At 47.9% G+C, this 22,609-nt stretch overlaps 1 protein-coding gene across 3 annotated transcripts in view; it reads left to right on the forward strand.

The window, feature by feature from the left end:
• The window catches only part of map4k5 (mitogen-activated protein kinase kinase kinase kinase 5), a 309,224-nt gene that overhangs the window by 172,920 nt on the left and 113,695 nt on the right, over positions 1 to 22,609 (forward strand). For all 3 annotated transcript variants that reach the window (XM_072489787.1, XM_072489786.1, XM_072489788.1), the window contains one exon: positions 121 to 199. In XM_072489787.1, the coding sequence (XP_072345888.1) occupies positions 121 to 199 (79 nt within the window). The remainder of the gene's footprint in view (positions 1 to 120; positions 200 to 22,609) is intronic.

The raw sequence follows: 22,609 nt of genomic DNA on the forward strand, positions 1-22,609 counted from the left end.
CGGTTTCAGTGGCCTTGAGTCCTTCCATTCCAATAAGATACATCTCCGGGCTACCAGGGAGGCAAAGGCCAAAAGAGTTGACATTTTTTCTATTATAATTTTCTCATTCCTATTTTGTAGCTCCCCTCTGCTGTTCCTCATACCATTCGCTCCAATAACAAGAACACAAGAGCAGAAAGGACGCAATCAGAGATCAAATGTAAGTCTTGGTTTGATATGCACATTGCTTGCATAATTATTAATATGGTATATAGGCTGTGAACTATTTTTGTAGTGTTAAAAGACAATTTCTCTGGAGAGATTTTCAAAGGGAATTTAATGGAGTAACTGGAATCTCTTGACATTGTCATTTTTATAATAGTTGCTCTGTTGAACAAAAGAGTTGAACAAAAAGACAACTCAATTTATGGAAAAATATTACGTTTTGAATGTGACTTCTGAATGATGCTCCATACCATCACTCACACTGATGTGCATATTTGCAGTCTGGATCCTGAAAGGCTGGTGTAGCATTTCACTTTTATCACCACCAAACTGTATATGTATAATCTGACCTTGACTCGGAACAATACAAGTTTGTATTTCAACTACAGCCAAATTAATTCTTTATTTGACTTTATATTTTCAAAACTTGTATTTTAATATTTCCCTACAATCCCCCTTTTGATTCTTCTTAAAAACTCTTAAGCGAATGAGTCAATAAAGGCAAGCAAGTGGGAAATATCGCAGAGGAACACATTCACAGATGCCTTTGGTCTCTTTGTTTAGTAACAGCCTTCAACACCGGAATGGGTAAGCCGATAAACTGTTACAATCCTTTAAATATAGGAAGCACGCTTATTAGGCAAAAGGGGATGACCGGTAGTCTTGAGAGCATAATCTTAGCAACACTTAATAAGCATAAAAACACAGTTCACAAGAATGATAATGGAAGAAAAGATCAAGCTCTGAACGAACAAGGTTCCCATAGAGCCCAACTATCTAGTTGCCCAACTCCACAGGGTGTTGGGTGGTTGCTGCTTTGAGTTTCTTTATCTCCTTTTGGATGTGCTCCGCTAAATTAGTCATTTCCTCGGAGCTGTCAGGGACATAGGGGCAGCACTCAGGGGTACAAGTTCCACCCTTTTCAGCAAGAACATAGTCCAGAGCCATTCGGTTCTGCAGTGCCACGGTACCAATGGCTACCATTTCTGCATTTATTTGAACTAGGGCTTCAGAGGTATCATTGTCCACCTTTTCCAGAACAGTTGCCATGTTAATGGACTCCCTTGTCAGGTTAGCGGTGCCATAAAAAGCGATCAGGATGGAGAAGAATCTTTCCATCTCCGTGATAGCGCGCCTCGTCCGAGGCTTTTTGAGAGCGGTAGAATGGTGAATAAAGGGGGCAATATACCCCAAATAACAAAATCCTGTCCAAGAGCGTGGTAACCAGGGTTAGGCCCTGTGGCCACAAATAAAGTAAATAAAATAAGAGGCGAAGCTGGCCACCGCCTCAGGATGCCAGTGCTCTGAGAAGTTGCCTCCACTGGTGAGATTGTGAAGCCCTGTCAATAATAATAATATATTTTTAGGGAGGCATCTTTTTTTTAAAGATATATTTTATTAAAGTTTTTCGATCAAACTAAAACAAAAATTTCCCATTTTACAACTTTGTAATAATATATACATTGATCGTTTTTTAAATAAATAATATGCTAACTAACGGCAACTGCCAACAACAAAATAAGAAACAACAGAAATAGTAACTAAAATAGTGACTTTGTAAAATCTAATATAAATAACTAATATATAAACACACACCTAAAACCCCTGAGGACTCAAATGAGTCCCCCCCCCCCCTCCCCCCTGGGCTGCTGCTGCTACCTTTCCTATTTTCCCTTATCGCTCTGCGAGATAGTCGAGGAACGATTGCCACCACCTGGTGAACCCTTGAGCCGAACCTCTTAGTGCGTACTTTATCCGCTCCAATTTTATGAACCCTGCCATGTCGTTTATCCAGGCCTCCACACCCAGGGGTTTAGCTTCTTTCCACATAAGTAGAATCCTTCGCCGGGCTACTAGGGACGCAAAGACCAAAACATCGGCCTCTCTCGCCTCCTGCACTCCCGGCTCATCTGCAACCCCAAATATAGCCAACCCCCAGCCTGGTTCGACCCGGACCCCCACCACCTTAGAAATCACTTTTGCCACACCCACCCAGAACCCATGCAATACCGGACATGACCAGAACATGTGGGTGTGGTTCGCCGGGCTTCCCGCGCATCTCCCGCACCTATCCTCCACTCCAAAAAATCTACTCAGCCTTGCTCCAGTCATATGCGCCCTGTGTAGAACCTTGAATTGTATCAGGCTGAGCCTGGCACACAAGGACGAAGAGTTTACCCTACTTAGGGTATCTGCCCACAGCCCCTCCTCAATCTATTCCCCCAGCTCCTCCTCCCATTTTCCCTTCAGCTCCTCCACCATCGTCTCCCCCTCGTCTCTCATTTCCCTATATATATATATATCTGACACCCTGCCATCACCCACCCATGCCCCCGAAATCACTCTGTCCTGGATCTCTTACGCCGGGAGCTGCGGAAATTCCCTCACCTGCTGCCTCACAAATGCCCTCACTTGCATATAGCGAAATGCATTCCCAGGTGGCAGCCCATATTTTTCTGTCAGTGCTCCCAGACTCGCGAACGTCCCGTCTAAGAACAAGTCCTTCAATTTCGCAATTCCTGCTCGCTGCCAAGATTTAAATCCCCCATCTATCCTTCCCGGGACGAACCTATGATTGTTCCTTATCAGGGACCACACTGAGGCACCCGTCACTCCCTTATGTCGTCTCCACTGCCCCCAAATTTTCAGAGTTGCCACCACCACTGGGTTTGTGGTGTATTTTTTCAGGGAGAACGGCAACGGCGCCGTCGCCAGTGCTTTTAGGCTAGTTCCCCTACAGGACGCCATCTCCAGTCTTTTCCACGCCGCTCCTTCCCCTTCCCTCATCCACTTACATATCATTGACACGTTGGCGGCCCAATAATAATCACTTAGACTCGGCAGTGCCAGTCCCCCTCTGTCCCTACTGCGCTGCAGGAACCCCCTCTTTACTCTTAGGGTCTTTCCAGCCCACACAAAGCTCATAATACTCTTGTCCTCCTTTTTAAAAAAGGTCTTTGTAATCAGTACAGGGAGGCACTGGAACACAAAAAGAAACCTTGGAAGAACCACCATTTTAACCGCCTGCACCCTGCCCGCCAATGACAGGGGCACCATGTCCCACTGTAGATCTCCAAATTTCTTTCTCTGTCAGTCTGGCCTCAATAAAAGTTGAGACGGATTCGCACGTAAACAGAAGTTATTTATTTAGCTTGCAAGCTTGAATCATCTTACAGAAACGTAAAAGACATCCAGCCTCTTACATCCCAGAAAACGACTGACTAAAAGACAAAGGGATCTCTGCAAAATCAATTCAAATGGTATCAAGTTTCACATACTCGACGGACATAGGTCAGCCTATGTCCCTCCTGACCTGTTCGATCTATTCTGATTGGCTCACTTCCAATCCCTTTCTCTGGCCCCTATCAATGCAGCATCACTCTCATAGACACACCTCTTCCTGCTTTTTCCATGCGGTCTCAAATTCCTTTGTCCCTAACTGCAAGAATCAAAGTGGCTTATTTCTACATTACATTAACTAGTAACTCTAAAGTAACTATTTTATATCACATTCGTCATTCCCTCCTTTTATCATTCCATGATAACCGAACTATCCAATCTATAGCTACGGTTCCTCATCTAAAAAGATCCGTCGCTGCATTTCCAATTCCTGTCTTAGCCCCCCTTCATCTGCCTCACCCTCATGGATTTTAACAGTTAAATTTTTTTTCCGGTGATTGGGGCGGTGATCTGATCTAGTGCACCCCGCATTCTACCCATCACACATTTAAGGATGGCCAGGCCCACAAAGATGCAGCCGATAGCTACCACTAGATACATGGCCATATTTATCAACCAGTCCTTCCATCCTCCAAATCCCCAGTTACCCCAAGAGTCAGGATCCTGCATCCCGTCCAAGTGATCCCGTATGCGATCCATAAATTTAGTAATGTTAGCGGTCAAGTCCTGAACACCCATGATACACTTGCCCTGTACTATGGCGCATACCCCACCCTCACGGGCCAGAAGATAGTCAAGAGCATACCGGTTCTGCATTGCAAACAACCGTAGCTGAGACAACTCCTTAGTTATTGCCCCGAGGGCTCCCAAGGTTTCATTTCCCAAGATGGTAAGGCCGCAAATAAAATAATTCCGATCACTAACAGCCAAGGAACCCCCCACACCTCCCAGTGTCAATACGCTCAGAATGCCCCACCCGGCTGAGTGGCCCCGGTTGGGTGCAAGAACCTGAGGTTTTTTTCCAGTTCTCGCAAAATTCAGCAGAGACTGCCCGGCGTGCTAACTGATTATGCAGGTTCCACGCCGAAGGGCAGGGGACTGTGGTAGGGACTAGAGTCCCTATAGCAATTCGGCGGGGAAATGGGGGTGACAAAACGTTGGTCGCCGTACCATTAAATAAAAAGTAGTATCCTTGTTCCGTGTGGAGACTAGCATCACAATCAGCATATCGGTTGCGTAAGGACCTCCCAGTAGCCCAGTTTATCCAATTTTGAAATGCCCATTCGGGCCGCCCAGCAATGCGGAAAGCCCTATTCCCAACAGTGATAGGAGACATTCGCCCAGCCACAAAGGAGCTGGAGGCCAGCGTTCAATGGAACGCAAGTGGTGTTATAACAAACGCATTGGCCAGACGCCTGGGTGATATGGCACCTCCTGTCCGTACAGGTGGGAAACAGACATGTTATATTTGTGTCCACCTCTACCAGCAAACAGCCATATCCTTCACTGCTGAAGCAATTCTCATACGACCGGGAATCCCTATTGGGAGTGAAGTGGCTAGGTATGTACGCCCTCCACCGTCGCAGCCTATCGTACTGTGAATGGGAATTATCCCGAGGGAGGGGAAGGCAAATAGCCGGTGGTGCTGAATCCGGATCGTAAGGAAGAGTGACGTGCTCGGGCAATGGCTCGGAACGCTGACAATGAACCACCGTTTGGGGAGTGCCCCAAAGCGGTGAAACAGAAAATAACCTAGACACCGCTGCGGGGTTTGGGTAGCAGACAACCCGTCCCTGGCCATACAGACGGTGGTAAATCTGGTAGAAGAGATTCATACTACCCGGGTTTTCCTCAGTTTGGCCTTTAATTAACTTAAGTGCATCTCCCGGTAACCTACGTTCTAGCTGTACTTCCCTTCTCACACGCCCCGTCCTCTCTCTAGTCCCTTTCTCTTTCTCATGGTCTCTTCCTACACTCTTCTGACAGCCTGATGTTACCTTTATTGTACCACTTTTAACACATCCAAAATCAAATTTACATGTATTCCAAAAACAAGGCAATGTCCATATAATGTTCCCTTCCCATCGCCGGGACCGGTGCAGCTGCTTCATGACTCCCGCATTCTCCTTAACTTTGATGACCTTCCATGAGTCGATACCATGTCCTCGTATATGGGGGCAGTGAAGAACATCACCTTTGCATAGGTGATGTATCCTTGTAGATTGGTTGGGGCTACACAGATACATAATATTCCCCTTTTCCATGTCCATCGCCAATAACACGCCAAGCGAAGTGAGGCCAAATATCAGACAGACGATGCGTAGCCACTCCAACATGCTCCACACCTGTAAAATAGCACTGGAGAAGGGAGGCAGGTTAGTATCCGACCTTTTACAGTAGTGGAGATGGACTCAATTTACAGTGATGTAGGTGGACCCAAGCACTTCGCCCCTCCACTTTAACTGCTGTGGGGGTGGTAAGGAGAACTTGGAAGGGCCCGTCCCATCGCGGCTCCGACCCCTTCCTAGTCCAATTTTTTGACCATGACATAACTACCGGGCTGGACTGAAAGTGAGCTAGGTACTGGGGCAATGGCTGGTGAGCCGCACGGACTGGGCCATGGAGTTCCTTGAGCACTTGCGTAAGGGCTAGAACATAGGTGGTCATTTCTTCAGTCATCTGATGAAACTGAACCCGTCTGGGAACCTGCAGGCTCCAAGGAGTTCTAAGAGGCCTGCCATAAAGAATCTCGGCGGGAGAGAGCCGGGCTGGTCCCGCAGGTGTAACCCGCAGCTGGAAGAGGGCAACGGGGAGCAACTTAAGCCATGTCAGTCCCGTGTCTGCTCTTAATTTAGCCAATTTAGTTTTGAGGGTCTGATTGTGTCTCTCAACCAACCCGGCTGCCTGCGGTCTGTAAGCACAGTGTAACTGCTGGCGTATGCCCAACTGGGAGCAAAACTCCTTGTTAATTTGTCCAATAAAATGAGGCCCATTATCAGAACTTAACTGAGCTGGTATACCGTACCGGGGAATGATTTCCCTCATCAAGACTTTAACCACAGGAGCAGCTTTACTATAGATAGTCGGATACGCCTCGACCCATCTGCTGAACACATCCACAATGACCAAAACATATTTGTAACATTGACACCTTTCCAACTCAATGTAATCCATTTGGAGCGTCTCAAAGGGACCACTGGGCAACGGGGTTTGCCCCTTCCCACAAGGGATACCTTTTCCGGTGTTATATTGCTGACAAATCAAACACCGATTACTGATACTTTGGGCCAACCCCTGCATTTTAGGGTGCCACCAAGTGTCCAGCAACAAATCACTAGTCCCTCGAGCCCCACAATGAGTTGCAAAGTGTACACATTCGATGACCCATAAAGCCAGTACATCAGACATACAAGTCTGATGTGCAGGCGTGGTCCATAAAGAGGAAACAGAATCATATGTACAACCTAACCGTTTCCACATTTGTTTATCACTCTCAGGAGCGTCCTCCTGTAACCTTATGACGTCTTGGATGGTTGGCATTGGCTTGTCAGAAGCAGACACATTCATAGTAGATCGTTTAGTCTGACTTAACATTTTAGGCACCATCACTTGCTGAATTTGTGCGGCTGTGCGCGCTGCACAATCTGCTCGTTCATTACCAACGTCAACTGGGGTTGTACCATTCGTGTGGGCAGCGCATTTAATAACGGAAATCTGCGCTGGCAGAAGGAGGGCCTGCAGTAGGTCATTAACTAAACCCCAGTGGGATATTTGACCACACATAATCATGTCAGGTTGTTCTGACGAAATGTCACTCAAATCGCCCCCTTATTGTGGTAGTTTCCTGAATCAAGGCTAAACAGTCGTGGCCAGGTGCGTCTTCATGGACAGGGGGACCACTAAGAAAACAGGCTGGATTGATAGTGGTACAGTATTTAAATGTCAGACGTGGATTGTTCAAAAGGTATATCTCATACCTATTCTGACGAGCTGCGGTAAGATGCTGACCATTCGCCCCATATCCCTGGCATGGTACTGGTCATGGACCTGACGTGTAATATGAGGGCTTACCGAAGCTGACTGTGGCCATAAATGTGGTGATATTGTAACAAAATCGGCTGTACCTTCTTTTCCCGTGACTGTGGCTGTAACCTTGACTGGCCATTCGGTCTCAAGTAATGGCCGGTATTTGTCCTCCAACTCCCTGTTTCGTCCAGTTCTGTCATAGGCCAGGGTAACGTGATGCAGTGACTGTTCAATGTCTAACGTCCACCACGGGGGGGTGATAGAAATATAGCACTGTTGTCTCATCCTCCTCTTCGCTGATCCACCCACCCAAAGTCACTATATTGGGGCTCCTGCTGGTAAACTACCATTTCTGCCGCTTGTTGGGATCGCAGATCATCCTTTTTCATTACATACTCAGTCTTAACCTTTGTAACTGAGCCTCCTTCTTGGCCTACACCCTCCTTCCAGTAAAATCTGACTGCCCTTGCCATCTGGGAAGGGTCGTTCTCTGTCCAATTCATGTTATTACATTTCACAGCAGTAACCACAGAAGGTGGTAGGCAATGCATTAACATAGCACAGTATTGAGGGGAATTCTGACCATTTTGATACAGCAAATCGCCTGACTGCCCCCGGTAGATTTCATTAAAACGCCCCAGAAATTCCTATGGCTCGTCAATCTTCCTAGGTTTTAGGTCTAAGATAACAGAAAGATTTATGGGCCTTTGAAATGTGCTATTCAACGCATTCAAGATCTGTGTCCTTCTTTTCTCTATTTGCTCTCTTTTTTTTTTAAAACTTAAAAATGTTTGAAAATTCAAATTGAATTACTGCAACTTGCAAGCTTAGCTCTGATCTCAACTCAGAACTAAATTTACAATTTGCTTAACACAAACTTGTATAACATTTACAACTTAATTATTTCTTTATCTTAACAATTTTTCTTTTAACAAGTTTTTTTTCTTTTACATACACATAAGTATTAGCAAAATCAACTATCATCTCCAGATTGACACTTTTTAAAATGGTGTCCATGATCTTCTTTAAGTTTCTATTAATCTCCAGATAAAATGAGATAAACCTTATTTCAAGTAAGTAAAACTTAAGATTCTGGCAATTTCAATCAATTGCTTTCGAAAATAATAACTTTTATCAAAGAGGTGGAGAAACCCACTGGTTTCCTTTAATTAATTCAAAACGTAACTTTGCTGGTGTTCACTGACTCAAAGGAAAGGTATCCGATTACACTAAGGCTGCTGCTGTTATCTCAAAGCCTGAGTGAGAAGCACTGTCTGTTTTCAACTCCGCCTGCTGCTGTTAACCCTTTGAGAGACTTCTGCTTCAACCAATATGCAGCATTCCTCACAATCTCAACTAGACCTCGGAACTTTACAGTCCAAGGAGACAATTTTAGCTTAATCAACTATATATTTAAAACACTCACACATAGAGTTGAACCATCTTCAGATTTAAAAACAGTTATACTGGACTGAACCTTCATTAATGAAGTCACATCAGCCTCTGAACCCATATAATAGACTGAACCTTCATTAATTAAGTCACATCAGCCTCTGAACCCTTATAATAGACTGAACCTTCATTATTAAAGTCCCATCAGCCCAAAACCCTAACCCAAGCCGAAACAACAATATGAAATCCCATCAATTAAAGTGCTAATCCCCAGACTGACCTGTGATTTCGTCGAGGCGGTCTTTCTGTGCCAACCGCGAGTGACCAGACTAATCAGACGATAAGAAGAGGGGAACAATCAATGCGCGGTCGTTTTCCAGTTCTACATTGAGGGCCCTTTGTTCCCCATCTTCCTGTTCATAATCAGTCTAATTCTGATTTCGCAGTTGGATCAGGATCGCCCAGAGAAATCCCGGTTTTCGGCACCAAATGTAGATCTCCAAATTTCTTTCTCTGTCAGTCTGGCCTCAATAAAAGTTGAGACGGATTCGCACGTAAACAGAAGTTATTTATTTAGCTTGCAAGCTTGAATCATCTTACAGAAACGTAAAAGACATCCAGCCTCTTACATCCCAGAAAACGACTGACTAAAAGACAAAGGGATCTCTGCAAAATCAATTCAAATGGTATCAAGTTTCACATACTCGACGGACATAGGTCAGCCTATGTCCCTCCTGACCTGTTCGATCTATTCTGATTGGCTCACTTCCAATCCCTTTCTCTGGCCCCTATCAATGCAGCATCACACTCATAGACACACCTCTTCCTGCTTTTTCCATGCGGTCTCAAATTCCTTTGTCCCTAACTGCAAGAATCAAAGTGGCTTATTTCTACATTACATTAACTAGTAACTCTAAAGTAACTATTTTATATCACATTCGTCACCACCTCCTAAAGTCCTCTTCCATCTGCTCTACCAGTCGTGCCAAGTTAAGCTTATGCAAGGTTCCCCAGTTCCTGGCCACCTGGATCCCCAAATACCGGAAATCCCTTGTTATCCTCCTCAACGGTAAATCGTCTATTCCCCTGCCCTGTTCCCCGGGGTGCATCACAAACAGTTCACTCTTCCCCATATTCAATTTATATCCTGAAAATTCTCCAAACTCCCTGAGTGTCTGCATTATCTCAGGCATCCCCTCCACTGGGTCCGTGACATACAACAACAAATCATCCGCGTATAATGACACCCGATGCTCTTCTCCTCCTCCAAGTACCCCCCTCCACTTCCTGGAGCCCCTTAGCGCTATGGCCAGTGGCTCAATTGCCAACGCAAACAGTAACGGGGACAGGGGACATCCCTGTCTTGTACCCCTATATAGTCGGGAAGTGGTCAGATTGTTGCCTATTTGTAATCACACTTGCCACCGGGGCCCTGTACAGGAGCTGAACCCATCTAATGAACCCCTCTCCAAATCCAAATCTCCTCTGTACTTCCCACAGGTAGTACCACTCCACTCAATCAAATGCTTTCTCTGCATCCATCGCCACCACTATCTCCGCCTCCCCCTCCGGTGGGGGCATCATCATCACCCCCAGCAGCCTCCGTATATTAGCATTCAATTGCCTCCCTTTAACAAACCCCGTTTGATCATCATGCACCACCCCAGGGACACAGTCCTCTATCCTCGTCGCCATCACCTTGGCCAAAAGCTTGGCATCTACGTTCAAGAGGGAAATAGGCCTGTATGACCCGCACTGCAGCGGGTCTTTGTCTCTTTTCAGGATCAGCGATATCGTCGCCTCCGACATCGTCGGGGGTAGTGTCCCCCTTTCCCTAGCCTCATTAAAGGTTCTCGTCAGAAGTGGGGCCAGCAGGTCCACGTATTTCCTATAGAACTCCACCGGGAACCCATCCGGTCCCGGGGCCTTCCCTGCCTGCATGTTCCCAAATCCTTTTACCACCTCCTCCACCTCAATCTGCGCTCCCATCCTGTCATCTCCTGTTCCTCAACCTTCGGGAACTCCAGCTGGTCTAGGAAACGCATCATTCCCTCTTTCCCTTCCGGGGGTTGAGCCTTATATAGCCTCTCGTAAAATACCTTAAACACCCCATTCACCCTCTCCGCTCCCCGTTCCATCTTTCCCTCCTCGTCTCTAACCCCTCCGATCTCTCGCCGCCCCCCTCTTCCTAAGTTGTTGGGCCAGCAGCCGGCTCGCCTTCTCTCCATATTCATATTGCACTCCCTGTGCCTTCTTCCATTGTGCCTCCACCTTACCCGTGGTCAACAAGTCAAAGTCCGTGTGCAATCTCCGTCTTTCCCTGTATAGCCCTTCATCTGGAGCCTCTGCATATTGCCTATCCACCCTCAAAATGTCCCTCAACAATCTATCCCTTTCTTTACCCTCTTGTTTCCCCTTATGGGCCCTTATGGAGATCAGTTCCCCTCTAACCACCGCCTTCAGCGCCTCCCAGACCACTCCCACCTGGACCTCTCCGTCATCGTTGATCTCTAGGTACCTTTCAATACATCCCCTCACCCTTACACATACCCCCTCGTCCGCCAACAGTCCCATATCTAATCTCCAGAGTGGGCGCTGTTCCTTTTCCTCTCTTATTTCCAGATCTACCCAATGTGGGGCATGATCTGAAATGGCTATAGCCGAATACTCCGTTCCTGCCACCTTCGGGATCAGCGCCCTTCCCAGGACAAAGAAGTCTATCCGGGAATACACTTTGTGGACATGGGGGAAGAAGGAAAACTCTTTACTCCTTGGCCTAGTAAATCTCCAGGGATCCACTCCTCCCATCTGCTCCATAAAGCCCTTAAGCACCTTGGCCGCTGCCGGCCTCCTCCCGGTCCTAGATCTGGACCGGTCCAGCCCTGGGTCCAGCACCGTGTTGAAGTCCCCCCCCATTACCAACTTTCCCATCTCCAGGTCCGGGATGCGGCCCAACATACGCTTCATAAAGTTCGCGTCATCCCAGTTCGGGGCATATACATTCACCAGCACCACCGCCTCACCTTGCAGTCTGCCACTCACCATCACGTATCTACCCCCACTGTCCACCACTAAGGTCTTCGCCTCAAACAATACCCGTTTCCCCACCAGTATTGCCACCCCTCTATTTTTTGCATCCAAGCCCGAGTGGAATACCTGTCCCACCCATCCTTTCCTTAATCTGACCTGATCCGCCAGTTTCAGGTGCGTCTCCTGAAGCATGACCACGTCTGCCTTTAGCTTCTTTAGGTGCGCAAGTACCCTTGCCCTCTTAATCGGCCCGTTCAACCCTCTCACGTTCCACGTGATCAACCGGGTTGGGGGGCTCTTTTACCCCCCCCCCCCCTCGTCGACTAGCCATCCCCTTTTTTTAGACCAGCTCCTCCCCCGGTTCCCACGCACCCGCTTTTCCCCCCGACGGTGCCCTCCCGTCCCGACCATCCCATCCCATAACAGCTCCCCCTTCCCCTTAGAAGCAGCAACCCAGTTACCCCCCCCGCCCGCTAGATCCCTCTCTAGCTTAGTTGCTCCCCCCATATTGCTTCCGGAAGTCAGCAAACTCTGGCTGACCTCGGCTTCCCCCATTTATCCTTAGCCTCCCATCGTGTGAGGCCCCCTCCTTCCTGCGCCCCCTTTTCCCGCCACAATTTCCATAGCGCGGGGACAAAGCCCGCGCTTCCCTCTTGGCCACGCCCCTGATGGCGCAGCTCCCTCTCTCCTTCCCCCTCCCCTCCACATTTCTTTGTGTCCCTCCCCCTTCGAGGGGAAAGAAAACTTTACCCCCCCCCCCCCCCCCCATCTGATTCACAGTCCCTTGCCACCACCTCACTACTTCATTTCAAACACTCTTTCTCCAATCTAGTCCAACTTCTCCTCTTCGATAAATGTCCACACCTCTTCTGCCGTCTCGAAGTAGTGGTGTTTACCCTGGTGTGTAACCCACAGTCTTGCCGGCTGCAACATTCCGAACTTCACTGTCCTCTTGTGGAGCACCGCCTTGGCCCGATTGAAACTCGCCCTCCTTCTCGCCACCTCCGCGCTCCAATCCTGATACACGCGGATCACCGCGTTCTCCCACCTGCTGCTCCGTGTCTTTTTCGCCCATCTCCGGACCATCTCCCTGTCCTTGTAGCGGTGGAACCTCACCACTATTGCTCGAGGTATTTCTCCTGCCTTTGGTCTTCTCACGAGGACTCGATACGCTCCCTCCACTTCCAGGGGGTCCGTCGGGGCCTCAGCTCCCATTAAGGTATGGAGCATCGTGCTCACATACGCCCCAACGTCTGCTCCCTCTGCCCCTTCGGGAAGACCCAAGATTCTTAAGTTCTTCCTCCTCGAGCTATTTTCCAGGGCTTCCAGTCTCTCCATACACCTCTTATGCAGTGCCTCGTGCGTCTCCGTCTTCACCACCAAACCCTGTATCTCGTCCTCATTTTCGGCAGCTTTTGCCTTCGCTCCACGGAGCTCCATCTCTTGGGTCTTCTGCGCCTCCTTTAACCCCTCAATCGCCTGCAGCATCGGCGCCAGCACCTCCTTCTTGAGCTCCTCCACACATCGCCGGAGGAACTCCTGCTGTTCCAGGCCCCATACCAACTGGCCTCCCTCTGCCGCCATCTTGCTTCTCACTTCCCTTCTTTGCCGCTCCAGAGGATCCTCCGCAATCTGGCCACTATTATCTCTTCTGTCCATTCACATCCGGGGGGACTCCCTTCTATGTCGCCTCACAGTGGGCTTAGCCTTTGAAAATTGCCGTTGGGTCTCCCGATAAGAGCCCAAAAGTCCGTTAAATCGGGAGGTGCCGAAACGTGCGACTTAGCTGGTGATCGCCGCACCCGGAAGTCAGGGAGGCATCTTTTGACTGTCCCTTAGTAATAGTTCGCCCATATAATTTAATACATTTCACTACCTTGCTCACGTCAGAATAGTGAATGCAATTGCTGTGTCCTGCCTCTTGGGCTCCTAACCATTTGCTAGTTAGGCTTATGGATCCTCTCTGACTCGAGGTTGTGGGGGGGCTCATGGCTTCGATTGTAAGTGGGCTGGTACCACCCCGATAAAGCGGTCAAACGATAACCCGCTGAGTGCCATTTTTCAATGTTGTCTGCTGTGTTGATCAGATGGCTAGCTATTCCTTAAACATGAGGTCGCCCCCTCATGGGAGGATAGTGAGTGGGAGATGTTCTGTAAGATATGCCATTTAGCAGTTTCAGACGCATTAAAGGGAATACCTCTCTTAGAGTATGTGCGAATGTAAGTACATACCCAACAACTGGGGAGGTTGGGAGTCTTTGGCACACCTGTAGGACATGTAAAGGAAGGTCTTAACATTTAGTTATTTGGGAACCCATTTGGGCCCGACATAGCTGGTATGGCTGGCCAAGGGAAACCAAGGAGTGAAAAAACTGAAAAAGCAAGCAATGGATACAGCAATATAGTTAATGGCAAATAAGAATTGTCCTTTGAAGAGATAGGAGTTTCCATCATGGTGTGCTCGTTTAACATGAGATCCACCGTTTTCTTCCCCTGGACTTTAACAGCTGCTTGGATGGTTAGTAGCACTTGATAGAGTCCTTCCCACTTCGCATCCAGGTTCTTTATGTACTTTCTTCACGTAAACCTAAATTTGCTGTTGTATCCTCCTTCTGTTGGATCTCCATAGGCCGCCGATAACTGTTGAAAGTCAGAACTAATAGCATTTGTTAGATTCTGACAATATTCTAATAAGGCATCACTCATCAAGTGACAATCGGATTTTCGTAAATCAATGGCAGGGACTTGGGTCGACTCAGACCCGTAGTTCTATTAGGAGTTGCCCTAATACTGCACAGAACTATTGGTAGTGCCTGGGGCCATGGCATTCCTTTTTTAAAAAAAGTTTTTAAAAACATTTAGAGTACCCAATTATTTTTTTTTCCAATTATGGGGCAATTTAGCCGGGCCAGTCCACCTATCTGCACATCTTTGGGTTATGGGGGTGAAACCCATGCAGACATCGGGAGATTGTGTAAACTCCACCCGGGCAGTGACCCAGTGGATCAGGGCCGCGATTCGAACCCGGGTCCTCAGTGCCGTAGGCAGCAATGCTAACCACTGTGCCACGTGCCGCCCCCTGGAATTCCTTCCTGATGACATTTGTCAAGTCGTTGTTTCAGAGTTCTATTCATTCATTCCACTTGCCCTGACAATGTTAGTCGCAGGTAACGTTCAGTAATCTACAGACTTTTTAGCAGACAGAACCTGTAAAGTGAGTTCCCTGGTCAATGCTGGTCAGGAGACCACATTGGGGAATGCAATCCTTGCACACGACATTGGCCGTGTGATTGGCTGTGGCCCTTCTAGTTGGAATGGCTTCCACCCACCTTGAGAACTTGTCGACCACCACAACAACGTTGGTGTATCCTTGACATGGGGGAAGTAAGTCGACCTGCAAATGCTGGAATGGTCCGGCAGGGGCAGGGTACCTCAGTTGCGGCATACTATGATAGGTCCAGGATTATTCATCTGGCAGATCACATAGCGGTCTGCTACCAACTGGGCATGTTTCTTGAATCCCTGACCCCACCAGCTTTTCTGGAACCATGCCGTCATTTGTTGCGGGGCCAAGTGCCCCAAGAAAGGATCTGTTGGGCTAAATAGGGCATCAGGGGTTGCAGCAAGACTGGCTTGTCAGTACCTCTTTGTCTCCGATGTCTTCATCACATAGCTTCGTTCCATGTCCACTTCCTTTTGAGTGTAGTTGCCTTGCATTGTTTGTAGGTCTCGAGTTAGATTGATTGCATGTTTGTGTCGGTTCCTCTGGAGAAGCGCATTGTGAGGCGGCCTCTTTGGCTGCCTTGTCGGCTAAGGCGTTACCTTGTACTTCTGTGATATTTTCCTTCGTATGGGTATTGACATTTCACAGGGTAGTTGTATGGCCTTTAATAAGTCTCATACCTCTTTCCCATTTCGGATAAGTGTACCAGTGGCTGTGAGAAATCCTCTTCTACGTCACAACTGGCCAAACTCGTGAGCAACTCCAAAGCTGTACTGTAAGTCTGTATAGCTGTTAGCCATCTGTCCTTTTGCTGTCCGGCATGCCTCCGCCAGGGCCCGTAACTCGACCTGTTGACGTCTGAGGACAGACAACCCTTTGCCACAAGGTCGTGTAGTCTTGTAACCGCCTGTCCTGCTTTTCAGATGTCATTGTCAATAAAGGAGGAGCCGTTGTAAACCGGATCAGGTCTGGGTTGTGCATTGGTTCCTCTGCCATCAAGCTCGATTCCTCCATTTCGTTCAAGATCTTGACACAGTCATGCTCCTCGGGAAGCGGGACCATGGTTGATGGGTTCACCAGGCTTGGCCGGACAATGTGGAGAGATTGGGAGCTTCCAGGATAGCTGTCCATCTTGACCATTTGGCTGGCGTCACCTGGGATACTCTTCATCGACAGCAGAATGTGTACGGTGTGGGGGCACTTGACGGTTAGCTTTTGGTCCAGGACTAGACCTGCAGTGGCCATTGAAGCCTGACAAGTGGCTTCCATGGCTCTCGGGCAACTTCCCCATCCGAGGCCTACTGTGTTCAATGGATCTCTGCTGATCCCCATGTTCTTGTGCCAGGATTGCTGTCATGTATTCTTCTTTCTCATGGACAAACCGGCTGTGGTCCTATCCTTAGTTAGGCCTCAACTGGAATATTGTGTACAATTCTGGTTGCTGCACTACCAGAGAATGTGGATGCTTTGGAGAAGGTACAGAAGTGGTTTACTAGGATGTTGCCTGGTCTGGAGTGCATTAGCTATGAGGAGAGGTTAGATAAACACGGTCTGTTTTCACAGGCACGGCGGAGGCTGAGAAGCGACCTGATAGAGGTCTACAAGATTATGAGTGGCCTGGACAGAGTGGATAGTCAGAGGCTTTTTTCTAGGGTTTGAGAGTCAAGTACTAGGGGACATAGATTTAAAGCACGTGGAGAAAAGTTTAGAACAGATGTGCGAGGCAAGTTTTTTTACAGAGTGGTAAATCTATGAAATGCGTTGCCTGGGGAGGTGGTGGGAGCAAGTACGATAGTGGCATTTAAGGGACATCTAGACACATATATGAATAGTGTGGGAATGGAAGGATATGGACTCCGTAAGTACAGACTGTTTTAGTTCAGGCTGGTACCATGGTAGGCGCAGGCTTGGAGATCCGAAGGGCCTATTCCTGTGCTGTATTGTTCTTTGTTCTATCCTGGGTCCTTTCCTTCCGAAATCTTTTGTTCCAGGTACACAACCTCTGCTTGGGCAATTTGTGCTTTGGTAATGATGGCTTTATGTCCTCTCAGGTGGACGTGGTCCAGCATGGTACGTAGGTCTTATGTTGTTGTTCTGTGTTGGATGCCAACAGAATGCCATCCACATACTGGATAACCGTGGAATGCATGGTAGGAAACTCTCAAATGGCTTTGTACGGCCATGTGAAGTATCTTGGGGCTGTTGTGAAAACCCTGTGGTATTCGTGTCCAGGTGTAGCGCGGCTGTTGGACGGTAAAGGCGAACCACAATCTAAACTCGGGTGCCAATTGTACCGACCAAAATCCATTTGTCATATCTATCACCGAGAACCATTTATGTTCCAGTTTTAGAGCATTAAAAATGGTGGCGGGGTCAGCTACCAAAGGTGCGCTTTGATCAATGCATTGGTTGGCATTCTTGTAATTGACGATCAGACGCCAAGTCCATTGGGTTTCCATACTGGCCATGCGGGGCTGTTAGAGGGACCATGTGTTTTTATCAGCACACCGTGCTCCTCTCTTTGTTGGATGACTGGTAAGATGCCAGCAATGGAGTTTGGGCTGAAAGGGTACTGTTTGGTGTATGGTGGTGCAATCCCAGTAAATGATGTCGGCTCCATCTGGAGTAGGCCGCAATCATTCTTATCTTGGCCCATATTGGATGTTCTTCCAACTCCTCCTCCTTTAGGCTTCTGATAGACCATGTGACTTGGCAGTCTTCAAATTGCAACGAGGAATTCAATTGAACATAGAACATAGAAAATACAGCACAGAACAGGCCCTTCGGCCCACGATGTTGTGCCGAACCTTTGTCCTAGATTAATCATAGATTATCATTGAATTTACAGTGCAGAAGGAGGCCATTCGGCCCTTTGAGTCTGCACCGGCTCTTGGAAAGAGCACCCTACCCAAACTCAACACCTTCACCCAACACCAAGGGCAATTTGGACATTAAGGGCAATTTATCATTGGCCAATTCACCTAACCCGCACATCTTTGGATTGTGGGAGGAAACCGGAGCACCCGGAGGAAACCCACGCAGACACTGGGAGGACGTGCAGACTCCGCACAGTCAGTGACCCAAGCCGGAATCGAACCTGGGACCCTGGAGCTGTGAAGCAATTGTGCTATCCACAATGCTACCGTGCTGCCCTTGAGAACAAATAAATCTACACTATATCATTTAACCGTAATCCATGTACCTATCCAATAGCTGCTTGAAGGTCCCTAATGTTTCCGACTCAACTACTTCCACAGGCAGTGCATTCCATGCCCCCACTACTCTCTGGGTAAAGAACCTACCTCTGATATCCCTCCTATATCTTCCACCTTAAATTTATGTCCCCTTGTAATGGTTTGTTCCACCCGGGGAAAAAGTCTCTGACTGTCTACTCTATCTATTCCCCTGATCATCTTATAAACCTCTATCAAGTCGCCCCTCATCCTTCTCCGTTCTAATGAGAAAAGGCCTAGCACCCTCAACCTTTCGTCGTAAGACCTGCTCTCCATTCCAGGCAACATCCTGGTAAATCTTCTTTGCACCTTTTCCAAAGCTTCCACATCCTTCCTAAAATGAGGCGACCAGAACTGTACACAGTACTCCAAATGTGGCCTTACCAAAGTTTTGTACAGCTGCATCATCACCTCACGGCTCTTAAATTCAATCGCTCTGTTAATGAACGCGAGCACACCATAGGCCTTCTTCACAGCTCTATCCACTTGAGTGGCAACTTTCAAAGATGTATGAACATAGACCCCAAGATCTCTCTGCTCCTCCACATTGCCAAGAACTCTACCGTTAATCCTGTATTCCGCATTCATATTTGTCCTTCCAAAATGGACAACCTCACACTTTTCAGGGTTAAACTCCATCTGCCACTTCTCAGCCCAGCTCTGCATCCTATCTATGTCTCTTTGCAGCCGACAACAGCCCTCCTTACTATCCACAACTCCACCAATCTTCGTATCGTCTGCAAATTTACTGACCCACCCTTCAACTCCCTCATCCAAGTCATTAATGAAAATCACAAACAGCAGAGGACCCAGAACTGATCCCTGCGGTACACCACTGGTAACTGGGATCCAGGCTGAATATTTGCCATCCACCAACACTCTCTGACTTCTATCGGTTAGCCAGTTCGTTATCCAACTGGCCAAATTTCCCACTATCCCATGCCTCCTTACTTTCTGCATAAGCCTACCATGGGGAACTTTATCAAATGCCTTACTAAAATCCATGTACACTACATCCACTGCTTTACCTTCATCCACATGCTTGGTCATCTCCTCAAAGAATTCAATAAGCTTTGTAAGGCAAGACCTACCCCTCACAAATCCGTGCTGACTATCCCTAATCAAGCAGTGTCTTTCCAGATGCTCATAAATCCTATCCTTCAGTACCCTTTCCATTACTTTGCCTACCACCGAAGTAAGACTAACTGGCCTGTATTTCCCAGGGTTATCCCTAGTCCCTTTTTTGAACAGGGGCACGACATTTGCCACTCTCCAATCCCCTGGTACCACCCCTGTTGACAGTGAGGACGAAAAGATCATTGCCAACGGCTCTGCAATTTCATCTCTTGCTTCCCATAGAATCCTTGGATATATCCCGTCAGGCCCGGGGGACTTGTCTATCCTCAAGTTTTTCTAAATGCCCAACACATCTTCCTTCCTAACGAGTATTTCCTCGAGTTTACCAATCTGTTTCACACTGTCCTCTCCAACAATATCGCCCCTCTCATTTGTAAATACAGTAGAAAAGTACTCGTTCAAGACCTCTCCTATCTCTTCAGACTCAATACACAATCTCCCGCTACTGTCCTTGATCGGACCTACCCTCGCTCTAGTCATTCTCATATTTCTCACATATGTGTAAAAGGCCTTGGGGTTTTCCTTGATCCTACCCGCCAAAGATTGTTCATGCCCTCTCTTAGCTCTCCTAATCCCTTTCTTCAGTTCCCTCCTGGCTATCTTGTATCCCTCCAATGCCCTGTCTGAACCTTGTTTCCTCAGCCTTACATAAGTCACCTTTTTCCTCTTAACAAGACATTCAACCTCTCTTGTCAACCATGGTTCCCTCACTCGACCATCTCTTCCCTGCCTGACAGGGACATACATATCAAGGACACGTAGCACCTGTTCCTTGAACAAGTTCCACATTTCACTTGTGTCCTTCCCTGCCAGCCTATGTTCCCAACTTATGCACTTCAATTCTTGTCTGACAACATCGTATTTACCCTTCCCCCAATTGTAAACCTTGCCCTGTTGCACGTACCTATCCCTCTCCATTACTAAAGTGAAAGTCACAGAATTGTGGTCACTATCTCCAAAATGCTCCCCCACTAACAAATCTATCACTTGCCCTGGCTCATTACCCAGTACTAAATCCAATATTGCCCCTCCTCTGGTCGGACAATCTACATACTGCGTTAGAAAAGCTTCCTGGACACACTGCACAAACACCACCCCATCCAAACTATTTGATCTAAAGAGTTTCCACTCAATATTTGGGAAGTTAAAGTCGCCCATGACTACTACCCTATGACTTCTGCACCTTTCCAAAATCTGTTTCCCAATATGTTCCTCCACATCTCTGCTACTATTGGGGGGCCTATAGAAAACTCCTAACAAGGTGACTTCTCCTTTCCTATTTCTGACTTCAACCCATACTACCTCAGTAGGCTGATACTCCTCGAACTGCCTTTCTGCAGCTGTTATACTATCTCTAATTAATAATGCCACCCCCCCCACCTCTTTTACCACCCTCCCTAATCTTATTGAAACATCTATAACCAGGGACCTCCAACAACCATTTCTGCCCCTATCCAAGTTTCCGTGATGGCCACCACATCGTAGTCCCAAGTACCGATCCATGCCTTAAATTCACCCACCTTATTCCTGATGCTTCTTGCGTTGAAGTATACACACTTCAACCCCTCTCCGTGCCTGCAAGTACTCTCCTTTGTCAGTGTTCCCTTCCCCACTGCCTCATTACACGCTTTGGCGTCCTGAATATCGGCTACCTTAGTTGCTGGACTACAAATCCGGTTCCCATTCCCCTGCCAAATTAGTTTAAACCCTCCCGAAGAGTACTTGCAAACCTCCCTCCCAGGATATTGGTGCCCCTCTGGTTCAGATGCAACCCGTCCTGCTTGTACAGGTCCCACCTTCCCCAGAATGCGCTCCAATTATCCAAATACCTGAAGCCCTCCCTCCTACACCATTCCTGCAGCCACGTGTTCAACTGCACTCTCTCCCTATTCCTAGCCTCGCTATCACGTGGCACCGGCAACAAACCAGAGATGACAACTCTGTCTGTCCTGGCTTTCAACTTCCAGCCTAACTCCCTAAACTTGTTTATTACCTCCACACCCCTTTTCCTACCTATGTCGTTGGTACCAATGTGCACCACGACTTCTGGCTGCTCACCCTCCCCCTTAAGGATCCTGAAGACACGATCCGAGACATCCCTGGCCCTGGCACCCGGGAGGCAACATACCTTCCGGGAGTCTCGCTCGCGACCACAGAATCTCCTATCTATTCCCCTAACCATTGAATCTCCTACAACTATTGCTTTTCTATTCCCCCCCTTCCCTTCTGAGCCCCAGAGCCAGACTCAGTGCCAGAGACCTGGCCGTTAGGGCCTTCCCCCGGTAGGTCATCCCCCCCCCAACAGCATCCAAAACGGTATACTTGTTTTGAAGGGGAACGGCCACGAGGGATCCCTGCACTTTCTGCCTGTTTGTTTTTTTCCCCCTGACTGTAACCCAGCTATTCTTGTCCTGTACCTTGGGTGTGGTTACCTCCTTGTAACTCTTCTCAATCACCCCCTCTGCCTCCCGGATGATCCGAAGTTCATCCAGCTTCAGCTCCAGTTCCCTAACACGGTCTTTGAGGAGCTGAAGTTGGGTGCACTTCCCGCAGGTATAGTCAGTGGGGACACCGGTGGTATCCCTCACCACCCACATCCTACAGGAGGAGCATGTAACTGGCCTAGCCTCCATCCCCTCTTACCTGACAGAATATAGCTGCCCTGTGGACTAACTAGATCTCCGCCCTCCAACCCTGCTCCCAGTCAGCTACACTTTCTGTAAACTCCTGGCTCTCTTCGCACTCTTTGCGGAAATGTCGGAAACAAAATGAAAGGAGCGCCTTACTCCCTCCTCACCTAACTCCCTCGGTCACCAAACTCTCACTATCGCACTCAAATGCACCAAATTCAGCACTCCCTCGGTCACCAAACTCTCACTATCGCACTCAAATGCACCAAATTCAGCACTCCCTCGGTCACCAAACTCTCACTATCGCACTCAAATGCACCAAATTCAGCACTCCCTCGGCCACCAAACTCTCCCTATCGCACTCAAATGCACCAAATTCAGCACTCAAATGCACCAAATTCAGCACTCAGTGCAAACAAAGTCTGCACTGTAGGGGATCACTTTTATACTGTGAATCTAGCCTCTGAAAACCTGGCCTAATCCAATTAACTAATTAACAAGCTCCAGCTGCAAGTGCCTACAAGTAGAAGCCGGTTTAAAGCTTATTGAAAATT

Source organism: Scyliorhinus torazame, chromosome 2, assembly GCF_047496885.1.
Source record: "Scyliorhinus torazame isolate Kashiwa2021f chromosome 2, sScyTor2.1, whole genome shotgun sequence".
Classification (NCBI taxonomy): Eukaryota; Metazoa; Chordata; class Chondrichthyes; order Carcharhiniformes; family Scyliorhinidae; genus Scyliorhinus; species Scyliorhinus torazame.